The following is a 17804-nucleotide window of genomic DNA, read 5'->3' on the forward strand; positions in this document are numbered from 1 at the left end:
AACGAAAATCGAAAAGAGCCAAAGGAACTGCAACCTCCTGAAAAGATATCTTGCTGCTCTGCGATCGATCGAGCCCGGGACCGCTGCCACGCGAGTACCTTGCTGCTCGCGACAATTGCTCACTGCTCATCCATGTCGGCATTCTGGAATTTTCTTATATCGGTAATGTTGCTGCAAGCAGTTCATTCAGCCTTTTTCTTCCCGTTGTGGTTGATTAGTGCAAGAAGAGGCAACTTGACCTCTCTTTTTAAACAAGAGGCAACTTACACTCTCCTTTCCTGAAACATGGGGCAATTTAATCTCGAAGTTTCTCGTCCATGATTACTGCTGATAGCCTGATATAATCAGTAGTAGTACATCACTGGGGTCTGATTTGTTCGATCCGGGTTGATTGATCATCATTGAGTTGAAGGAAGCTGATAATACCAAAATATGGTTATATGCTGTACAGAGGCATGCACCAGTGCATGTGCAACACCTCAGCATGCATGATGAACAAACCCTCAATGCCAGCAAAACATGGTTTGCTTAGAGATAAGGCAAATACTAGTAGAAAGAGAGAAACGAAAATCGAAAAGACCCAAAGAACTACTAGTAATCGTAGATCCTTGGGACCCCTGCCACGGGAGTACCTTGCTGCTCTGCTTCTGAGCTTCTCTCGCGTGTCACGCGACGATTGCTCGCAGCTCATCCATGTCGGCGCTTTGGAATTTTCGTATATCCACCATGTTGCTGCAAACAGTTTATTCAGCAATTATTTTCCCGATGTGGTTGATTAGTGCAAGAAGAGGCTACTTGATCTGCTTTTGAACAAGAGGCAATTTACTCCCGAAGTTTCTCGTCCATGATTACTGCTGATAGACTAATATAATTGGCAGTGCATTGCTGGGTCCGATATGTTCGATCCAGGATAACATTGCGTTGATCTGGGTTGATTGATCATCATTGAGCCGAAGGAAGCTGCTAATACCAAAAATGTGGTTATTATATATCCATGCACCCGTGCATGTGCAACAGTCAGCAACACCTCACCATGATGAATAAACCCTCAATGCCAGCAAAACATGGTTTGCTTAGAGCACATGTTGGTCTTAAATACCAAAAGCCAATTTTATGATACACAAAGGATCCATTTAAATTAGCTAGCGAATCACATCCCCTCCTGCTGTACCAAACTGTATTACAGTTAAGCTAGCTACTGGAATCGCCGGGCTGCTCGAAGCGTGGGTCAGCCAGAGGCACTCTCTGGGTTCTCACCGCCTGCTCGACGCCGTCCACGGAAGGTTTGATGTACAGGTTGAACATGACGTTGGTGAAGATGGTGAAGATGAAAATCGCCGCGGTTGTGAAGGCTACGTACTCCGGGGTCATTTCTGGGAGCTCCTCGCTTGGTCCTCCCCGCTGGATCATCAGATCCCGCTCCAGGAAAGGGTCTGTGCCAAGCCAGACAGAAACAGAATGCGAAGCAATTTCAGGGTTAGTAATGTTGTAGTCATCAGCAGTTGCAGAATTTGAAGGAGAAGACACTAGAAAGATTGTTGTACATTGTGAAGTAAGTTTTACTGTATTCACTTACACCAAGGACACTGTCGCTACGAAAGATTGTTGCTACGAAAGAACATCCTAGAACAGATGAGTTCAACTGCATTCTGCACTGTATTGCTAGTGCCACCAATCGAAGCATTCGTCAAACGTTTAGGGACGAGGGTAACAGATATTTGCATACGACTTCACGATGTTTCATCTCATGTTTCAGTCTGAAGACTGATCCAGCCCTTCATCTGAATAGCTTAGCTAGGCAGCTCAAGTGCTGAACTAAAGTTTCAGTAGGACCGACAGACGCACATACTATTGTTTTGACATCATTTCAGAGAGCACGCGAAGGGCGAACATACACTAGTTCACATGTACTACAGCAGAACTCGACATCAACCAATCAATTATTGGCCGGGATTGATGAAGATCGATCATGAATTCTCGACGACTTGGGGTGGGGATGACAAGGGCGTATGGCCACATGGCAAACCGGAGCGGCAACTTGGCACGAGGAGAACGGGGTTGGAGAAGGAAACGATTGATTACCCGGAGGAGGAGGGGGCGGCGGCGGCCTCATCGTGGGCTCCTTCAGCCCCTCCAGCTGGGCGTCGAGCTCCGCCAGCCGCCGCAGCGCCTCTTCTGCCCGGCCAGGCTGGTCCTCCTTCTCCGGCGACGGCGAGGAGTTGTCCGCGTTGTAACATAGATGCATCTTCCTCCCCGTCACCGGTCGACCGGCGACGAAGCTCCTTCCGGCCACGGCGCTCGCGGCGAACGGGAGGTAGCGGAGCTGCATCCTTGCCGACCGCGCTCGGGAAGCATCGTCCGCGGCTGCGGTGGTAAAACATTCGCGGTGTGGATAACGATTTAGAAATGGGCCAAGAAGCCCGAACCACGAAAAGCCCACAGTTTGCGCCATATGGGCTCATTGGCTTTAGGCTCGTTATTACGTCCATTACCGACCTTTTGCTTCCAGGGCCCGTAAGATGAGATCCCGCACTTGTCTCGCAAAAAAAAAAAGACGAGATCCCGCACCAGATTCGCGTACAGAGGGAGCACTTGACGGAATTCGGAAGTGAGCAAGGCGACCACCGCCGATCCCACGCGGCGGGAGGCAGGAACGGCGAGCGATGGCGGCATCGGGATCGGGAGGCGAGCCCGGGAGGCCATGGACGGCGACCAGCACCTGGGCCCCAGCCGGAGGTGCGGCGGTCGAGGATGCCGTGTCGTTCGAGACGACCGCGGTCGACGCCGAGACCTCACCCTCGGCCGTAGCCCTTGCCCGCCCGCCCTCCGACGGCGGCGAGGATCCAACTCCCTGCGAAGTTACTTGTGAGTCATTTTTTCTCCTAGAAAGCTCTAGCCTAGTGGAAGGATTTTCGAGGTTTGATTGCGAATTGCGTTGTTTCCATGGTCCATGTCGCTGATAGGATGCAGATGCAACGAGCTGGTCGAATTTCTATGTTGCGGTAGTCAGTGTATGGGTGGTTAAACCCTAGCGGGCTAGTAGGAGCCAACCCCAAACTGGCCACCGCGGTTTGAGTTCCAGTGCAGAGTCGGTTGAAATTGAAATATCATATCGATGTTGTAGACGCCCAATTCCTGTTCACAAGCTCATATTAGAATTGGATGTCCCATCAATGTATTTCATATAGTATGTATTAGTCTGCTCATGATCACAGTAAGAAATACTTTGGTACCACTAGGGAAATATCTGCTATCTCTCTAAAGCTTTAGCTTACACTTCTATCAAAGTAATTTTTAGTTTGGCTGTTTCGCAGTGAATAGCCCACCCAACACTGAGATCATGTTGAAATTCCCATGATCTGTTCCCTTTCTTAAGTACTCCCTCTGTTCTGAATAAGTTGTAGTTCTAGCTTTGTCTTAAGTCGGACATCTTTAATTTTAACCAAGTCCAAAAAATATGCTCATATCTACAACTTCAAATATGTATAGTATGAAAATATATTCTATGATGAATCTAATGAACCTGATTCAGTGCTGTAGATATTGATAGATTTTCTCTACAATTGGTCATTCTTAAAGAAAGAGTTAGGAGAAAGCTAGAACTTCAATTAAGTTTGAACAGAGGGAGTAGTGCCGATGGCATAATTTTGACAGCTAACTTTTATTAGGAACTCAAAGTAGAGAATTATTACTTCTACTTCTCATCTTCTATTCAATCAGCGAGAAGGGCGGGCCGGAGCAGTAGTAGAGTATCTCCACTTGTGTCCTAGAGGTCCTGGGTTTGAATCAGCCTCTTTGCATAAAAGCAAGGGAAAGGCTTCCTAGAAATTCCCTTCCCCAGACCTCACAACGTGTGGGTGCTTTCGGCACTGGGTACACTTCCTATTTAAGCGGTGGTATATCCATTGTTTTTGCCTTCAAAATTTGAAGTCAGGCTCTATTTCATTATATGTACACCATAGTTTCTTTCATGGCCAAATTTCCTGCCGGTCTCCATGTTGTTCTGTAAATATGCAGTATTTGACTGGTGATTCTCAAATAATTATCTATTTCATTATCAATGTATCTAATCCATTTCATTATCACTGCATCTAATCCATTTCTTTTCTTTAGTTAATTTCACGGGAAAGTACGAGATTCATAGAGTATATGTTCGAAGCACAGCTCGGATTTATGAAATATACTATTCAACTGACCAGAAGGATACCAGTAAAGATTATTTATGCACTGTACGCTGTGGAATTGCTGCTCAAGAACCACTTCCTTGTGGTCAAGAATGCATGTCTCAGGGTAGTAGTAATGCTGCAACTGGTGAAAAGCATGAACAAGAGACTAAAAGTTTAACCAGTAGCAGTGATGAGGATAGCTGGGTTGAAGTCAAAATTCCAGAGTCTCCTCTTGGAAATAGTACACCTGAATCTCAAGAAAGAAATGTGATAGGAAGCTGCCAGAAAAACACTCTGGTATTTCTTCATCCTTCTTATTTTTCTCATCAACATTCAATTTTTGGTTACTCACTGTGAAAGAAACATGTCTTATCTGCTTACATGTTACTGTTTTTTCTGTGTAACCCAGGTGCACTACGAAGCAACTGCTGAGATAACTGATGCAAACCCGTGTGTATCTCTTACTGTCCGTCTTCTCTCACTTCAGTCAAAGACTTCAGTGCACATTGACGAGATCTACATATATGCTGATCCTGTTGAGTCTTCCAGTGATGATTCTGCAGCAGATCCTGGAAACATCGGAGGTAGTTCTTTGTTGGCTATGCTTGTTCCTGGTCTTATGCAAATTTCCAAATCTAGGGACTGCAAAATAGACAACAAATATTTTTCTGATGGCTTGAAAGAGCGTCTTCCTGAAGGTTGTACGTTCAAAGATAGCATCCCAGGTGGAAACATTGTGCAAGAAGCAGGACTGTATGGTGCAAATGATTCAAATTTTGGCGTAGCAGGGCTGGAAAGCAGACTACCACCTGCGCATAGTGGCACGATATGTGATGAAAATGGCAACCAACGTGAATCCCTGTTAAATGGTCACAAGTCTCCTCCATTGCCTATACAAACAACAGAAACTATGCCAGTGACATCGGCAAAGGACAAGACGGTATCAAATACAAATCAGGATGATAATCCTGTTATGACCGAAAATGTTACTCCACACAATCGTATTGAGAGAATGCTGGATACTCTTCTATCTAAGGTGGACAAGGTGGAGTTATATTGCTCTAGGTTTGAGGATAAAGTGATGAGGCCCCTCAGTAGCATTGAGGCAAGGCTTCAGCGATTGGAGCAGCAGTTCGATTCATTCTCTGTGGAGATTCAGTCTTTACGAGATTCGTCTGCAAGAATGTCAGCGCCAAACGTTTTGTCTGATACAACTAACTCACAAGAAAAGGAACATAATGATGGCAGTTCTGAAACTCCTGCTTCTGTAACAGACATGCATCCAGGCTTGGTTATCAAGGCACCAGAGTTCCCCTTAAAAGAGTCCTGTTGTTCAGATGTGGCAGATGATAATACAGTTAACTTGTGTGGACCTAATGTCGTGCCAAGGCTCCTTGTTAAGGCCCCTGATTTCATCTATGAGCCCGGGTTAACATGTGAAAAGCTTCATGATGGGCCTTTACCTTCTGAGAAAGAACGTAAGACTTCCCCTGGTCTTGTTATCAGTGTTCCTGAATTTGCTAGTGATGATGAAGACAATGAAGTGGAGGAAGATAAAGAAGCAGAAGCTGGCGATCTTGATGACGCTCTTACAAATTCTTATGATACTATGAGCAAAAGCACTGACGACGGCTTCAGAGGCAAAACTCCTGTCTCTGTTGATGGTGCATTAGCGACTGCCTTGGAGGCATTTCTCACTTCAACCAAAGGAACATCACTTTCAAAGTCAGATGCTTGCACTGTCAGTAATTTAAGTGATGGGAATTTTGCTGATTCATCCACTTCCTGCTTTGCTCATGAACATGTTAATGAGATACCCACTAAAGATGGCTCAGTTGGACAGTTTCACCGTGCTTTAGTTGACGCAGATAAGATTGGTGCAGCCATATCTTTTCAGGAGGTTGAAGTGGCTCCACACATTTCTCTTTCCAAGGCAAACTTGGTTGGCAATGTTGAGGTAAATGAACAGAATATTGATCTCAATCCGGACAAGAAGGCATTTGCTAGCAGTGAACCACTGAATGTTCTTTCACAGTCTGATACAGGATCTGTAGATGATTGCTCTCAGGTAAATGGACAGAACAATGGTCCTAATTCGGACACGATGCCGCTTGTCATAAGCACTGAACCTCTGGATGACCCTTCTCAGCTTCCTACACATTTGGGGTCTGTTGACGAGAGAACTCAGGTGAAAGCAAAGCGTCCTGCAATATTTGAATCTGTTGATGAGATAGCTCAAGTGAATGGAAGACCTTCTTTACCATTGGCAGAGTTCCTGGTAGCAAGGAGTGCTAGCTCTGGTACTTCTGAGGTATGCCGTGGTAATGATGGCACTGCAATACCGTCCTTCCAGAGAAAATTGGCAGGAGCTAATATAAACTTGGAAGGTGGTGACAGCAAGGCAAGCCAGAAGAATCCAACCTTTCAGCTTTCGCTATTGAAGAAAGCTTTAGAGGTTGATGAGGGAGACAGCAAATTTTGCGAGGACATATCCATTGAGACAACCTTTGAACCATCAAGCTATGCAGCTTCTAACGGGCATGGTACAGGTACAATGGATACCCTGTCAGATGAGGATGAAGGTTTGGAGAATAGAGAGGACAGCATTAGTCTTTCTGGTGGGATGAACTCATTATTCTTTGAGCTTCCTGATTGGAAGGAGGGATGGAACGCAAATAGCAACATGTTCCCAGACCCCAATGAAAGCTTCAAAAAACCAAATGTGGAACACTCGTGGTCAGATTCGAGTAATATGGAATTATTCGGTGGGCTTTCTTCTACAAAAGGCAACAGTTCAGCGAATGCTGCGGCCGGAAATCTTTTGGCAGATCTTTATGTGGGCGATGGAGCTAGTTCTAATGTAACCCCAATTGCAGGGACACAGCTGCAAAAGGTTTATGACTTGCTTTATGAGTGCGAGCATGACATATTGGGCATGTCTTTCGTAGGCAAGAGAGCAAGTGCGAGCAACCCTTCTCTGGAAGTCTTGCTTGGTGAATCATCGGATTCTGAAGCGCCAATTTCTGATCAGGAGGATGTTAACAGTGATGCTGGCTTTGGTTCAGATCATTTGTTCACTACATTCTCATCTTCAGATGATGATGCTTTTGACATGGATAAGCCTTTAGTTGATGTACCAGTACCATCAGAGGCAAATGTTTCTGCTTCCAACGAGCCCTTGGTTGATTTGGCCGATCTGACGAACCCTTCAGGGACATATACTCCCTCAGTGAACAAGCCTTTTGCTGATGTGGCTGATCTGGCAGAGCCTTCAGACTTGTATGCTTCTGCGGCAAACGAGTTCTTGACCAGTGATTTGCCAAAAACTTCAGAAACATTTGTTGGAGGGAGCAGTGGAGAACATCCTGATAGCCTTATCTAGGGTACTACTCGTCAAGAGATAGGAGAATGGTATCCTCAGCTGCACTATTTCCAAGTTCTTACCTTGTGTGCCTTGTACAGTGATCAACGTGTTCTCTTCCACAACCATGCAGTTGTTTGTACATATAATAACTAGACAAGGTAGCTCTGGCTCACTTTGCTTTTCTGCCCTATGTGTAAAGATATTATAACATTTAGCTTTACGTAAACAGCAAAGTTTTACTCTTAGAAAATGATCTTTAAACCAGTTAAGTGTTCAAAATTTCAAAGGAATGAGCTTCATGACAGGAGCACTCTCAAGCTGATCTTCAAACAAGGAAATTGTGTCATCCACATATTGAAAGATGGCTAACACATATTCTGATCAAACGAGAAAAAGACTCGTTATTATCTTGCAGTTCTTCAATATCTCTCTTTTTATTTTGCGGTAAAACTTATATCTCAATGCCTCCCTTCCTAATTAATTGAGGTTCTATCTTTGTCCTAAGTCAAACATCTTTAAATCTAATACAAGTTTATAGAAAAAACATATCAACACCCACAACACACATTAGTTTTATTAGATTAGTATACTTTATATATTTGCATAATATATATTTTTAATGGTGTAGATATTAGCATACTTTAAGTTTGATATATGGCAAAAGCTAGACCTCAATTAATTCATTCAGAACGGAGGTAACACTTATGTATTACCTGATGCAACACTACTCCCTGATAAACCTTCGACATGTTTCGTGGGACGGAGGAAGTACTAAAGATAGTGCAATGATACATCTTCATGCACACTATGGCGACATGAGGGCAACCCAAGTGGTATGTCACAACATATTCCCTCCGTCCAAAAAAGATAGTGTATAGACCATCCAAATTTAGACCAATCTGCCACATTCTTTTTGGGATGGAGGGAGTAGATATTTTTGCCTTTGGTCAAAGAAGTAAGCCAGTAAACCTATTTTCACTGTAAGGACACGTACAATGGGGTGATGTCAGCCTTTCCTTACAACGTCAGATTTTTGTTTAGTTGGAAGAGAGAGAATGAAGAGAGAGAAGATTGTTTCCCCTTAGCTAAGGGATAATCTCTTATAAAATAAGAGAAGCCCATTTTCCCATTGTACGATTTGTCTTCCCTTAGTCACATATTCCTACTAAAAATAATTAATTATTATTTATTGCAAGGGATGATAATAAGAGATAATGAATTGTACCGATTATATTTATCATCCTCTCTGTATTTATGACATGGATTGCTAAGAGAAGACGTGTCTTCCCTACCATACCATTGTACATGCCCTAATCACCAATTATTCGAAACACGCCATGTGACGTGAGCAAACACAAGAACAGCAGCATTGTTTGTACACATGTTAGTTTGCCTGATGTCCCACCGTGTTCTTCTGCTTTTTGGGGAGGAAGATACCCATTGTGTGTGTACGCATGCATGCACATGGGCTAATCCTGATCATGGGCCAGTGATGAAGCCGCGCTCCACTACAAGGTAGCAGCATTTAACACAGGGCTAGGCCCACTCCCTGGCCATCCTCGCCATAGTGATAGTGTCCAAGTGCAGCGGATCCATGACACTCTTATTCTTTCTCCATTGAACAAGTGTAGCAGTTCACAGAATTTTCAGGTATTGCCATATCCAGCATTGAACCTTGGTTGTTTTGTTATGGACGATGGCATGAAATAATATCAAATCCTACAAAAATGCATACTTGCACAGCTGCACTGCATTCACATGTATAGATATGCTGTTACTATATGTCTAGTCGGTTCTACTACCTCTTTGATCGGCAGAATTCCAAATTTTTCTTGGAGGCATATAGGGTGTACTAGCACCTTTAGGTGTACTAGTGCACTAGGCTTTTGATTTCTGTGGCATTCCTCGAAAATTTATGTGGAGCAAATAAGGCGAATGCGTATTCGCCAATACTCTATACTCTGAATCTGAAATTGCCAAAAGTCAGATTCTTCTGAATGCAGTGCACAAGAATGGTTCCACTTCCACATCAATATGAAGAAGACAGGCTACACTCGCTTTAGGATGCAATGCTGCTATGTTAGTTTTGCTGAGAGTGCCTAACTTGGAATACAGATATATATCTAGCAATAGCAGACTATAGACGTATACCTACAAATTATCTCCGAGTTGCCATGGATTATGGATACATTCAGATTCCTTATACATGCTTCATGACGGCTATTTCTCTCAGGCTCCCACCTTGTGAATTGGACGTCTTTACTGAGCAGAACTGTCATCAATCCAGGACGGTATCCAAATCTGCAATCTGTTTCCTAATTCTCGTTCGGCCGGACAACTGACCAGGGCAGTCCCATCGACCAACACACTTTCGGTTGTTCAAAGTGACCGGTAGGTCGCATGCTAGCATCAAGGCACAATGTTCAAGAGGTTCAGTACTTAACATCCAAATTACTCTTTGCTCGGGTACTCTTCGGTAGATCTTCAGAAGTCAAAACAGAAGGCACTCTTCTTCAGTTACAGTGGGGCTCAAAGCTTTATGTCAAAAGATGCTGTTAGTTGAGCATTTAGGAAACCATAAAGGAAGCAGGACAAGGTGCTGGGGGACAGAGAAACACTATTCAGTTTAGACGAAGTATAAATGACCAATAGTATCAAAAACAGAAAACAAGAAACTGGTGATCGATTCAGAAGGCCGGCTTGCAAATGTACACAGAACAGTAATTCAGTGCATTATCTTGTTCATATTGACATACACAATCCTTGATGACAAAACAAATTACAGGCAGCTCTTGCCCTAAGACTCGCTCAGCAGGCAGAGCACACTCTCACATTTTTATGCTATGTACTTCTCACTTTGTAATACACCTTATCAAACACAAGAAAGGAAGAAAAAAAATGATGATAATGATACACCAGACATGTGGATACAGCACTAAAACAAGAGTTCCACACAGCAAGCAGCAGTCGCAGGAGCAGCAGAGCACTGGTCCGGCGAAGCGAAGCGGTGAACGATCCAACGACGGCGAGAAAAATAAAAAGAAGCGAAGTGGCGGGAGAATAGTGGAGAAGGAGCAGAGCAGTTCAGAAGAAGGAGCGCTTGGTGGGCGCCCTCCCGACGGCCCTCATGAAGTTTGCGAGCTCCAGCACGCGCGCGACCTTGGTGCCCCTCTTGGCCTCCGCCGACGCGCGCTTGTCCTCCGCCTTCCGCCGGGCCTTGGCCACCTCGTTCTGCGCCTTCTCCATCGCCTTGGCCCGCTTCTCCTCCAGCTTCCTCTGCACACCCAAGAAATTAATTAGTAACACCGTCAAGAACTGGTTCAGAACCTAAGCTAGTGGGGATTAATTAATGGCGTCGAACACTCGAACTCGAACTGATGGGGAAGAACCGAAGAAGATTGGATTGGACTGATAGGAGGCTTTTCTGTACCTCGTACTTGTTGAGCCATGCGCTGGCCTTCTCGACCTGGTCGCCTTCCCATCCGTTGATGACGACCTCCTCCCGCTTGAAGCGGTTGTTGACCTTGGCGACCTCGGCGATCTGCCACGCGGCGATCTTGCACTCCACCTCCTCCTTCTTGACCTGCCCCACCGACACCTCGTCGCCCTGTCCCGCGCCGGCCACAACCACCTCGCCGCCGGTCACCGGGCGCGGCGTCGTCGCCCGGCGCGGAGACGGGATGGGGTTGTTGTCCGGCACGATGGCCAGCGGGTTCGTCTCCTCCAGCTCCTCCTCCCCAATCCTCCCCAGCCCGTCGACGTCCCCGGCGCCGTTGGCTACATGCTCGTTCCCGTTAGCCGCTGCTGCGGCGGAGGCGGCGTTGACGCTGGCTGCTGCGGCGACCATAGCGGAGAACTCCCTGCTCATACTAGGGAAGGGCTCGCTGGGGGCGGTGTCGCTCCCGATGGAGCGGATCGACGTGTGCCTGCTCCCTCCTGCTCCCGCCGCGGACCCCCACGAGTCCCTGCTCCCCGGCCGGCTCCGGCGGTACGACGACGTCAGCGCCCGCGGCGGGCTCACCGCGTGGATGTCCCTGAACTCCGGCTCCCCCTCCTCCTCGATCACCCGCTGCTGCCGCTCCCAGCTGGTCTCCTCCCGGCTCCCGCTCCCCTGCTCGAAGACGACGACGGCGAGGCTGCTGCTGCTACCACTAATCGCCGTCTGTCCACTCAACATGTGGCACCGCACCCAAATCGTACCAACCTCGATCAGCCGCTAATGCGCTAAGCACCTAGCACACATGAAACCATCTGCGATTAATTTGTGAGCTCCAGACGCGATCGATCGAGCTGCGCGCTCTGGTGTGGTGTGGTGTGGTGCGGTGGTGAGTGATGAGTTGGATGGTGGCGCAAGGAGCCTTGTTAAATAGAGGCCAGATTGTGGCAGTGGAGGCGCCCACCAATGGCGCGCGCTCAAGGATCAGAGTGAGAGGAGCCGCACTTGGGGTCGAGATTTTTGGATATTTTCCTATTTTTGCTTCCATTTCCTTCGCCTTTCGGGCGGCTTCGTCGCGCTTTCTTGTTCTGGGAGGTTTTGTTTGTTTTCTGGGAGCGCAAGGGTCGCGTGGGCAAAGTGCGCTGACTCACACTATCATATTTCCGTTACGCCCAACTTAGCACCAGATAATTTTCTTTTGCCACCTCTTTGCCTTTTGCGTGTTTGGATGGATTATGTACGAATGAGCAACCATAATTAAGGGTTACCAAAGCCAGAAGTAGTATTTTATTTTGTACATACATCACAAGCGAGAATTAGGGCAGCTGGTGTACCATAGACCAACTAATGTACGCTGCCGGTCATGGTATACAAAAATAGTGATGCTAGTTGACAGAGACTGCAGAGAGTTTCCCATCTTTGTGTAATCATGTGGAGTAGTTACTACCGTGAGAGTAACACACGCTCCACATATAAGGATTGAGTTTCCTGTAGGTTGCAAGATGAAGAACCTTTCACCTTTTGATTCTCTATTCATGTTCAATAAATCTTGAAACCTACCATTCATCACAACCTAAACTGATTTTTGTGGCTCTTGAATCATCATTGTCCCTTTGTAGATTAACTTGTTGGGTTTTGACTATAAAAATCACTTTCATAAATAAAACTAAGTTTCTTCAAGATATAGATGTGAAATCATACTAGTTTTATCGAGTTTCAGATCAGGTGAACTTTTGGGTTGGCTTTTTGATGGTTGTAAAAAAAAATCGAGAATACACCATGGAGAGGTGTATGGTGTATTCTCGAAAAATATTCTGATGGTTGTCAAAATTAAAACCTAATGAAACATTTTGAAACATGACAAATATATCGTTCTCAAACCAAAGGAGATGTTGATAGTAAAAAATGCAAGGTTGTTTTTAAAAAGTAGAATCATGAAAGTCCCATCAACTAGAGTGCAAGTTGATTATTCTGAAATACAAGTTTACAAATATATAGACTACAATCAAGATAAAAAAATTTCACCAACATAGGAAGAACATCATGCTCAAAACCTATGCATGATTATAGAAATAATTTTTATTATAATTTTGATACTTGTTGTGCTGTTTTATGGCAATGCCAATTTCATTCCCAACCCTGAACAAAAAATAAATTCTCATTTCTCGAAGATAGTGCGTCTTAAATTGTCATTTTCTACTATGTTAGATCATATTTTTTGTTTGGTCTTCTTGATTTTGTATGTCGCCCTAGAAGCTAGTCTAATAACCCCAATATTTTTTTTATACTAAACATTTGTGCTTTTATAGAATATTATTTAACCATAACTACAAGCCCGATATTATGTTTAGTTAGCCATAACCATGCTAGTAACTATTAATTAAGATGTTATCTATTAAGTGTTATGATGTGTACGGTTTAATGATATTCCTTGCTACTCCCTCCGTTCAGTTTTAATTTACATTCTAGACCAAATTTTTGTTCCATATTAATCTATATCCTAATTTTAAGTCAACAAGAACACATGAAGCGAAGCGGTACTGCTATCTATCGCTACTCTCAATGTAGCTTGGATTCGTCTTTTACATATCTAAGTATTACTAATAAATTTAATACTAGTTTGTATTTTTTAGGATGTCAATTAAAATGGAATGAATGGATTATGTGCTAATTTTATCCCTTTACAATGTCAATAGAAATGTGTTTTCAGTTTGTTTAGAAGACAATGTCCCCTAAAAAGATCATTGAAATGAATTATGTAGGGATTGACACTTTCAAAATTATGGTGTACACATAGATGTGTATACGGGTTTGAATATATTTAAGTAAATACCACAACATATCATGATACATTTATCTAGATTGTACTACCTTCATCCCAAGGCTGAAAGCCTATATTTTTCCAGAAAGTCAAACAAAGTAAAGTTTGACCAAATTTTTAGAAGAATTTATAAACAAATATGATATTTTGTAGGTACCATATGAAAATGTATTTCATTGTCTATCTAATGATATTGATTTTGTACTTTCATGTTAATGATTTTATAAAAACTTAGTCAAACTTAATATAATTTGACTTTCTGAAAAAAATATACCTTAAGTCTTGGGATGAAGGTAGTACCTTGTAAAGGAATACCTTCCGACGATATCAGACGTATGACTAGATGTGAGTAAATAGAAAATTACGAGCAAGCAACCCACCAGGTTCATAACCCTAAAAAAAGAACCGGTTACAAATTTATTTAATTACTGCCTAGCACAAGCAAAGAAAGTTAAACGCTCTGTCTACCGCGTCGTGTGCGCGGGAAAATGAGATCGTGTCATGCTCAGGACTGGACTGGACAACCAACTCTCGGTACTAATCATATAGAGACATTCGCTTGGCGTTTTATCATGGGGATTAGACGTGGTCGCCCTGATAAAACGTGGTCGGCCGCGGTAACACATTTCACTGTCACGGAACGAAAAGCGGTGGGAATTGACCGCATGCAAATGCAATTAGCAAACAAAGACGTGGTGGCAAAATTAGCGGCAACGTCGCGTGGGCCCCAAGCTCGATAGCTCCATTATAGGCGGGCCCAGTCCCTGCGGTTTTATTTAACCGGTTGGCGCAGCCAAGCTGGGCCCTTACCCTCGCGTATCCGGCCCAGATGCGTTTGGTAGAGAGCATTATTTCGAGGGACCCTTAAAGAGAAAAAAAAATAGTTCGAGGGAAGCATCTTCTGCGAGGAGGCTCACGAGTCGCCGCTCGCCGGCCGAAACGAACAAACCCGTCAGGTGCATGAGGCGTTATTAGTTGTTGAGGCGACATTGCCACGGTCGGCTTCGATCTAAGCATGTGTTGGGTTTATGGCTTTCTGCTGAGAATACGCGCTTGTTTTTATGACGAGAGAGTTGACACACCACATGACAATGTCTCCAGCAGCTCAAATAAGGTGTTACCTCCGACGTGTCTTCAGGTGCTAACAGCTCCGCCTCTCCCGGCCTGTACAGGTCGACCATGGCGGGTTCCTCCACTGTCACCTCCGTGATTCCGACGTCGCCGATCAGCCTGGCGAACCAGATCACCGTCAGGCTCACCTCGGAAAACTACATCTACTGGAGGACACAGGTTGTCCCAATACTTCGAAGCAATCTTCTTTTTGGGTTCGTGGATGGATCCCTTGCATGCCCGTCCGAGACACTGCCGAATCCGGCGGCCAAGGAGGACGGCGCTCCTGCAACCATCCCCAATCCCCTGTTTTCGGCCTGGCATCAACAAGATCAGGCAATTCTGTCAGCCATTGTCTGTTCTCTTCATGAATCTGTCCTCGGGATGATGACGATGGTGACTACATCGCATGAGGCGTGGCAAACCCTGGCCTGCAGCTTTGCCTCCCAGTCTACTGCGCGCGCCATGGCGATCCGCGCTAAACTCCACAAGGCGAAGAAGCTGAACAAAACGGCCTCGGTCTTCTTCAATGAGATTCAGTCCAAGGCAGACATGTTGGCCTCCATTGGCCAGCCCTTGCGTGCTGATGAGTTCACGGGCTACCTCTGTGCCGGCCTAGATGAGCAGTATGATGCTCTTGTTCAGCTGGTCTCTTCTAGGGCTCTCACTGATCCGATGCCTATCCGTGATGTGTATGCGCAGCTCCTCAATACCGAACAATGGATGGAGGCTCGCCATGCTGATCTTGGAGCGGATGTTCACATGGCTCACCTCAACTACCGTGGGCATGGTGGTCCGTTTCCGTCTGCTTCACAACACCCAACCTCGCCGCCCTACTCCAAGCAAACACCTCCATCTTCCAATCAGCAACGCGGCCAGGAAAGTGTGTCGCGTGGCAGTGGTGGTGGTAGTGGCTCCTCTGGTGGTGGTGGTCGTCCTATTTGCCAGATTTGCACCAAGACTGGACACGTTGCCTCGTGCTGTTTCAAGCGATATAATCCTGACTTCCTTGGCGCTGGCAATGATGGGCGTTACAAGGATCGACAGTTGGTGGCTTTTACCACTCCTACTGCCAACAACACCTCCTATGGTACTACTCCATCCTATCCGATAGATCCGGCTTGGTATGCGGACACGGCAGCGATAGATCACTTCACCAATGATCTTGACAAGCTCACCATGAGGGAGCCCTACCTTGGGAAGGATCAAGTCCAAACCGCCAACGGATCAGGTATGCGCATTACACATATTGGTCATTCCACTATTCCTTCATTATCTCATAATCTCCACCTCCGTAATATTTTCCATGTTCCTTCTGTCACTCGCAATCTCCTCTCGGTTAAAAAGTTTGCACTTGATAATAATGTCTTCTTTGAATTTCACCCTTGGTATTTTCTTGTTAAGGATCGCGTCACGAGAAGGGTTCTTCTTAGAGGGGGTTGCCGTGGAGGACTCTATAACCTCGATGTGTCGTCTATCAAGCAAGTCTTTAGTGGTGTCAAGGTTTCTCGCGAGCAGTGGCACTCACGCCTAGGTCATCCAGCAGTTCCTATAGTTCAACATGTTTTACACCGCCATGAGCTCCCATCCGTGTCAGTCAATAAAGCTGTAGTTTGTGATGCCTGTCAGCAGGGCAAAAGTCATCAGTTAGCTTTTTCATTGTCTACTCGTGTCACTACAGTTCCTCTTGAGATTATCTATTCTGATGTATGGAGACCTGCCCAAGTTTCTGTTAGTGGACATGAATACTATGTTAGTTTTATTGATGCATACAGTCACTTTACATGGCTCTATTTGCTTAAAAGAAAGTCTGATGTGTTTCATGTGTTTCTTCAATTTCAAAAACATGTTGAACGCCTTCTAAATAAGAAAATTTTGCATGTACAATCTGACTGGGGTGGTGAGTACCACAAGTTAAACAAGTTCTTTACTGATCTTGGCATCTCTCATGGAGTGTCTTGTCCTCATACACATCAACAAAATGGCACTGCTGAAAGAAAACATCGACACATTGTTGAAACTGGGTTGACTCTTCTTGCACATGCTTATGTTCCATATCGGTTTTGGAGTGATGCTTTCTCCACCGCTTGCTTCCTTATAAATAGACTCCCAAGTCGCGTGATCAATATGCAAACACCTCTTGAGCGTCTCTTGGGCGAAGTGCCTGATTATACCTTTCTTAAGGTGTTCGGGTGTGCGTGTTGGCCGCATCTTCGACCTTACAATCAACGCAAACTCGAGTTTCGGTCCAAACAATGTGTCTTCCTTGGTTACAGTTCCATGCACAAGGGTTACAAGTGTCTTCATATTCCTACAAATCGAGTCTATATCTCTCGGGATGTTGTTTTTGATGAAACGGTGTTTCCCTTCTCTCATGTTACCATTCCTTCCGCCATACCCTCTAATTCCACTACTCCTTTACTCCCTGACCAATTTGTTGATGCTGCATATACTCCGTCCCTATTGCCTAACCATGGTGCAGGTTTGGGGCGTGGCGTTCGCCTGGAATTACTTGATGAGCACATGGAGGGCGTCTCGGATCGCGCCCAGGTGCACAGCGACGTTGATCGCATGCACGACGATCACGTGCACTACTCATCTGGTGATACAACTCAGGCTGATGATGGCCTGCCTACTCCCTCTTCCGGCCCACCTCCGCCCGATGGCTCATCTGCGCCGTCGCCTGGTTCGGCTATGTCGACCACGTTGCCCCCTGCGCTCTTCATCGCCTGCCCCTGCTCCTCGCCCAGGTGTTACCACGCGCCTAATGCGTGGTGTCCGCCAGCCCAAGACACGCACTGATGGAACCATTGCATGGCATACTGCTCGTACGGATAATCTTGTTCATACCGAGCCTCGTAGTCATCTTGACGCCATGAGATGTGCTCACTGGCGTGCAGCTATGGA

General features: G+C 45.4%; 3 protein-coding genes across 3 annotated transcripts; 1 reads left to right on the forward strand and 2 right to left on the reverse strand.

The window, feature by feature from the left end:
- Positions 1-945: 945 nt before the first annotated feature.
- Positions 946-2351, reverse strand: LOC124674312. Its single transcript, XM_047210350.1, has 2 exons — positions 2083-2351; positions 946-1433 (listed from the first exon to the last, which is right to left on the reverse strand). The coding sequence occupies exons 1-2, from the start codon at positions 2327-2329 to the stop codon at positions 1192-1194; spliced, it is 489 nt and encodes a 162-aa protein (XP_047066306.1). The 5' UTR covers positions 2330-2351; the 3' UTR covers positions 946-1191.
- Positions 2352-2663: 312 nt separating this feature from the next.
- Positions 2664-7799, forward strand: LOC124672713. The gene is made up of 3 exons (XM_047208895.1): positions 2664-2865; positions 4114-4463; positions 4576-7799. Exons 1-3 carry the CDS (start codon positions 2664-2666, stop codon positions 7546-7548), a joined length of 3525 nt encoding a protein of 1174 aa, XP_047064851.1. The 3' UTR covers positions 7549-7799.
- Positions 7800-10239: 2440 nt separating this feature from the next.
- On the reverse strand, positions 10240-11943 carry LOC124677318 (remorin 4.1-like). Its single transcript, XM_047213317.1, has 2 exons — positions 10961-11943; positions 10240-10806 (listed from the first exon to the last, which is right to left on the reverse strand). Exons 1-2 carry the CDS (start codon positions 11705-11707, stop codon positions 10615-10617), a joined length of 939 nt encoding a protein of 312 aa, XP_047069273.1. The 5' UTR covers positions 11708-11943; the 3' UTR covers positions 10240-10614.
- Positions 11944-17804: the final 5861 nt, after the last annotated feature.

Source organism: Lolium rigidum, chromosome 7 (assembly GCF_022539505.1).
Source record: "Lolium rigidum isolate FL_2022 chromosome 7, APGP_CSIRO_Lrig_0.1, whole genome shotgun sequence".
Lineage (NCBI taxonomy): Eukaryota > Viridiplantae > Streptophyta > Magnoliopsida > Poales > Poaceae > Lolium > Lolium rigidum.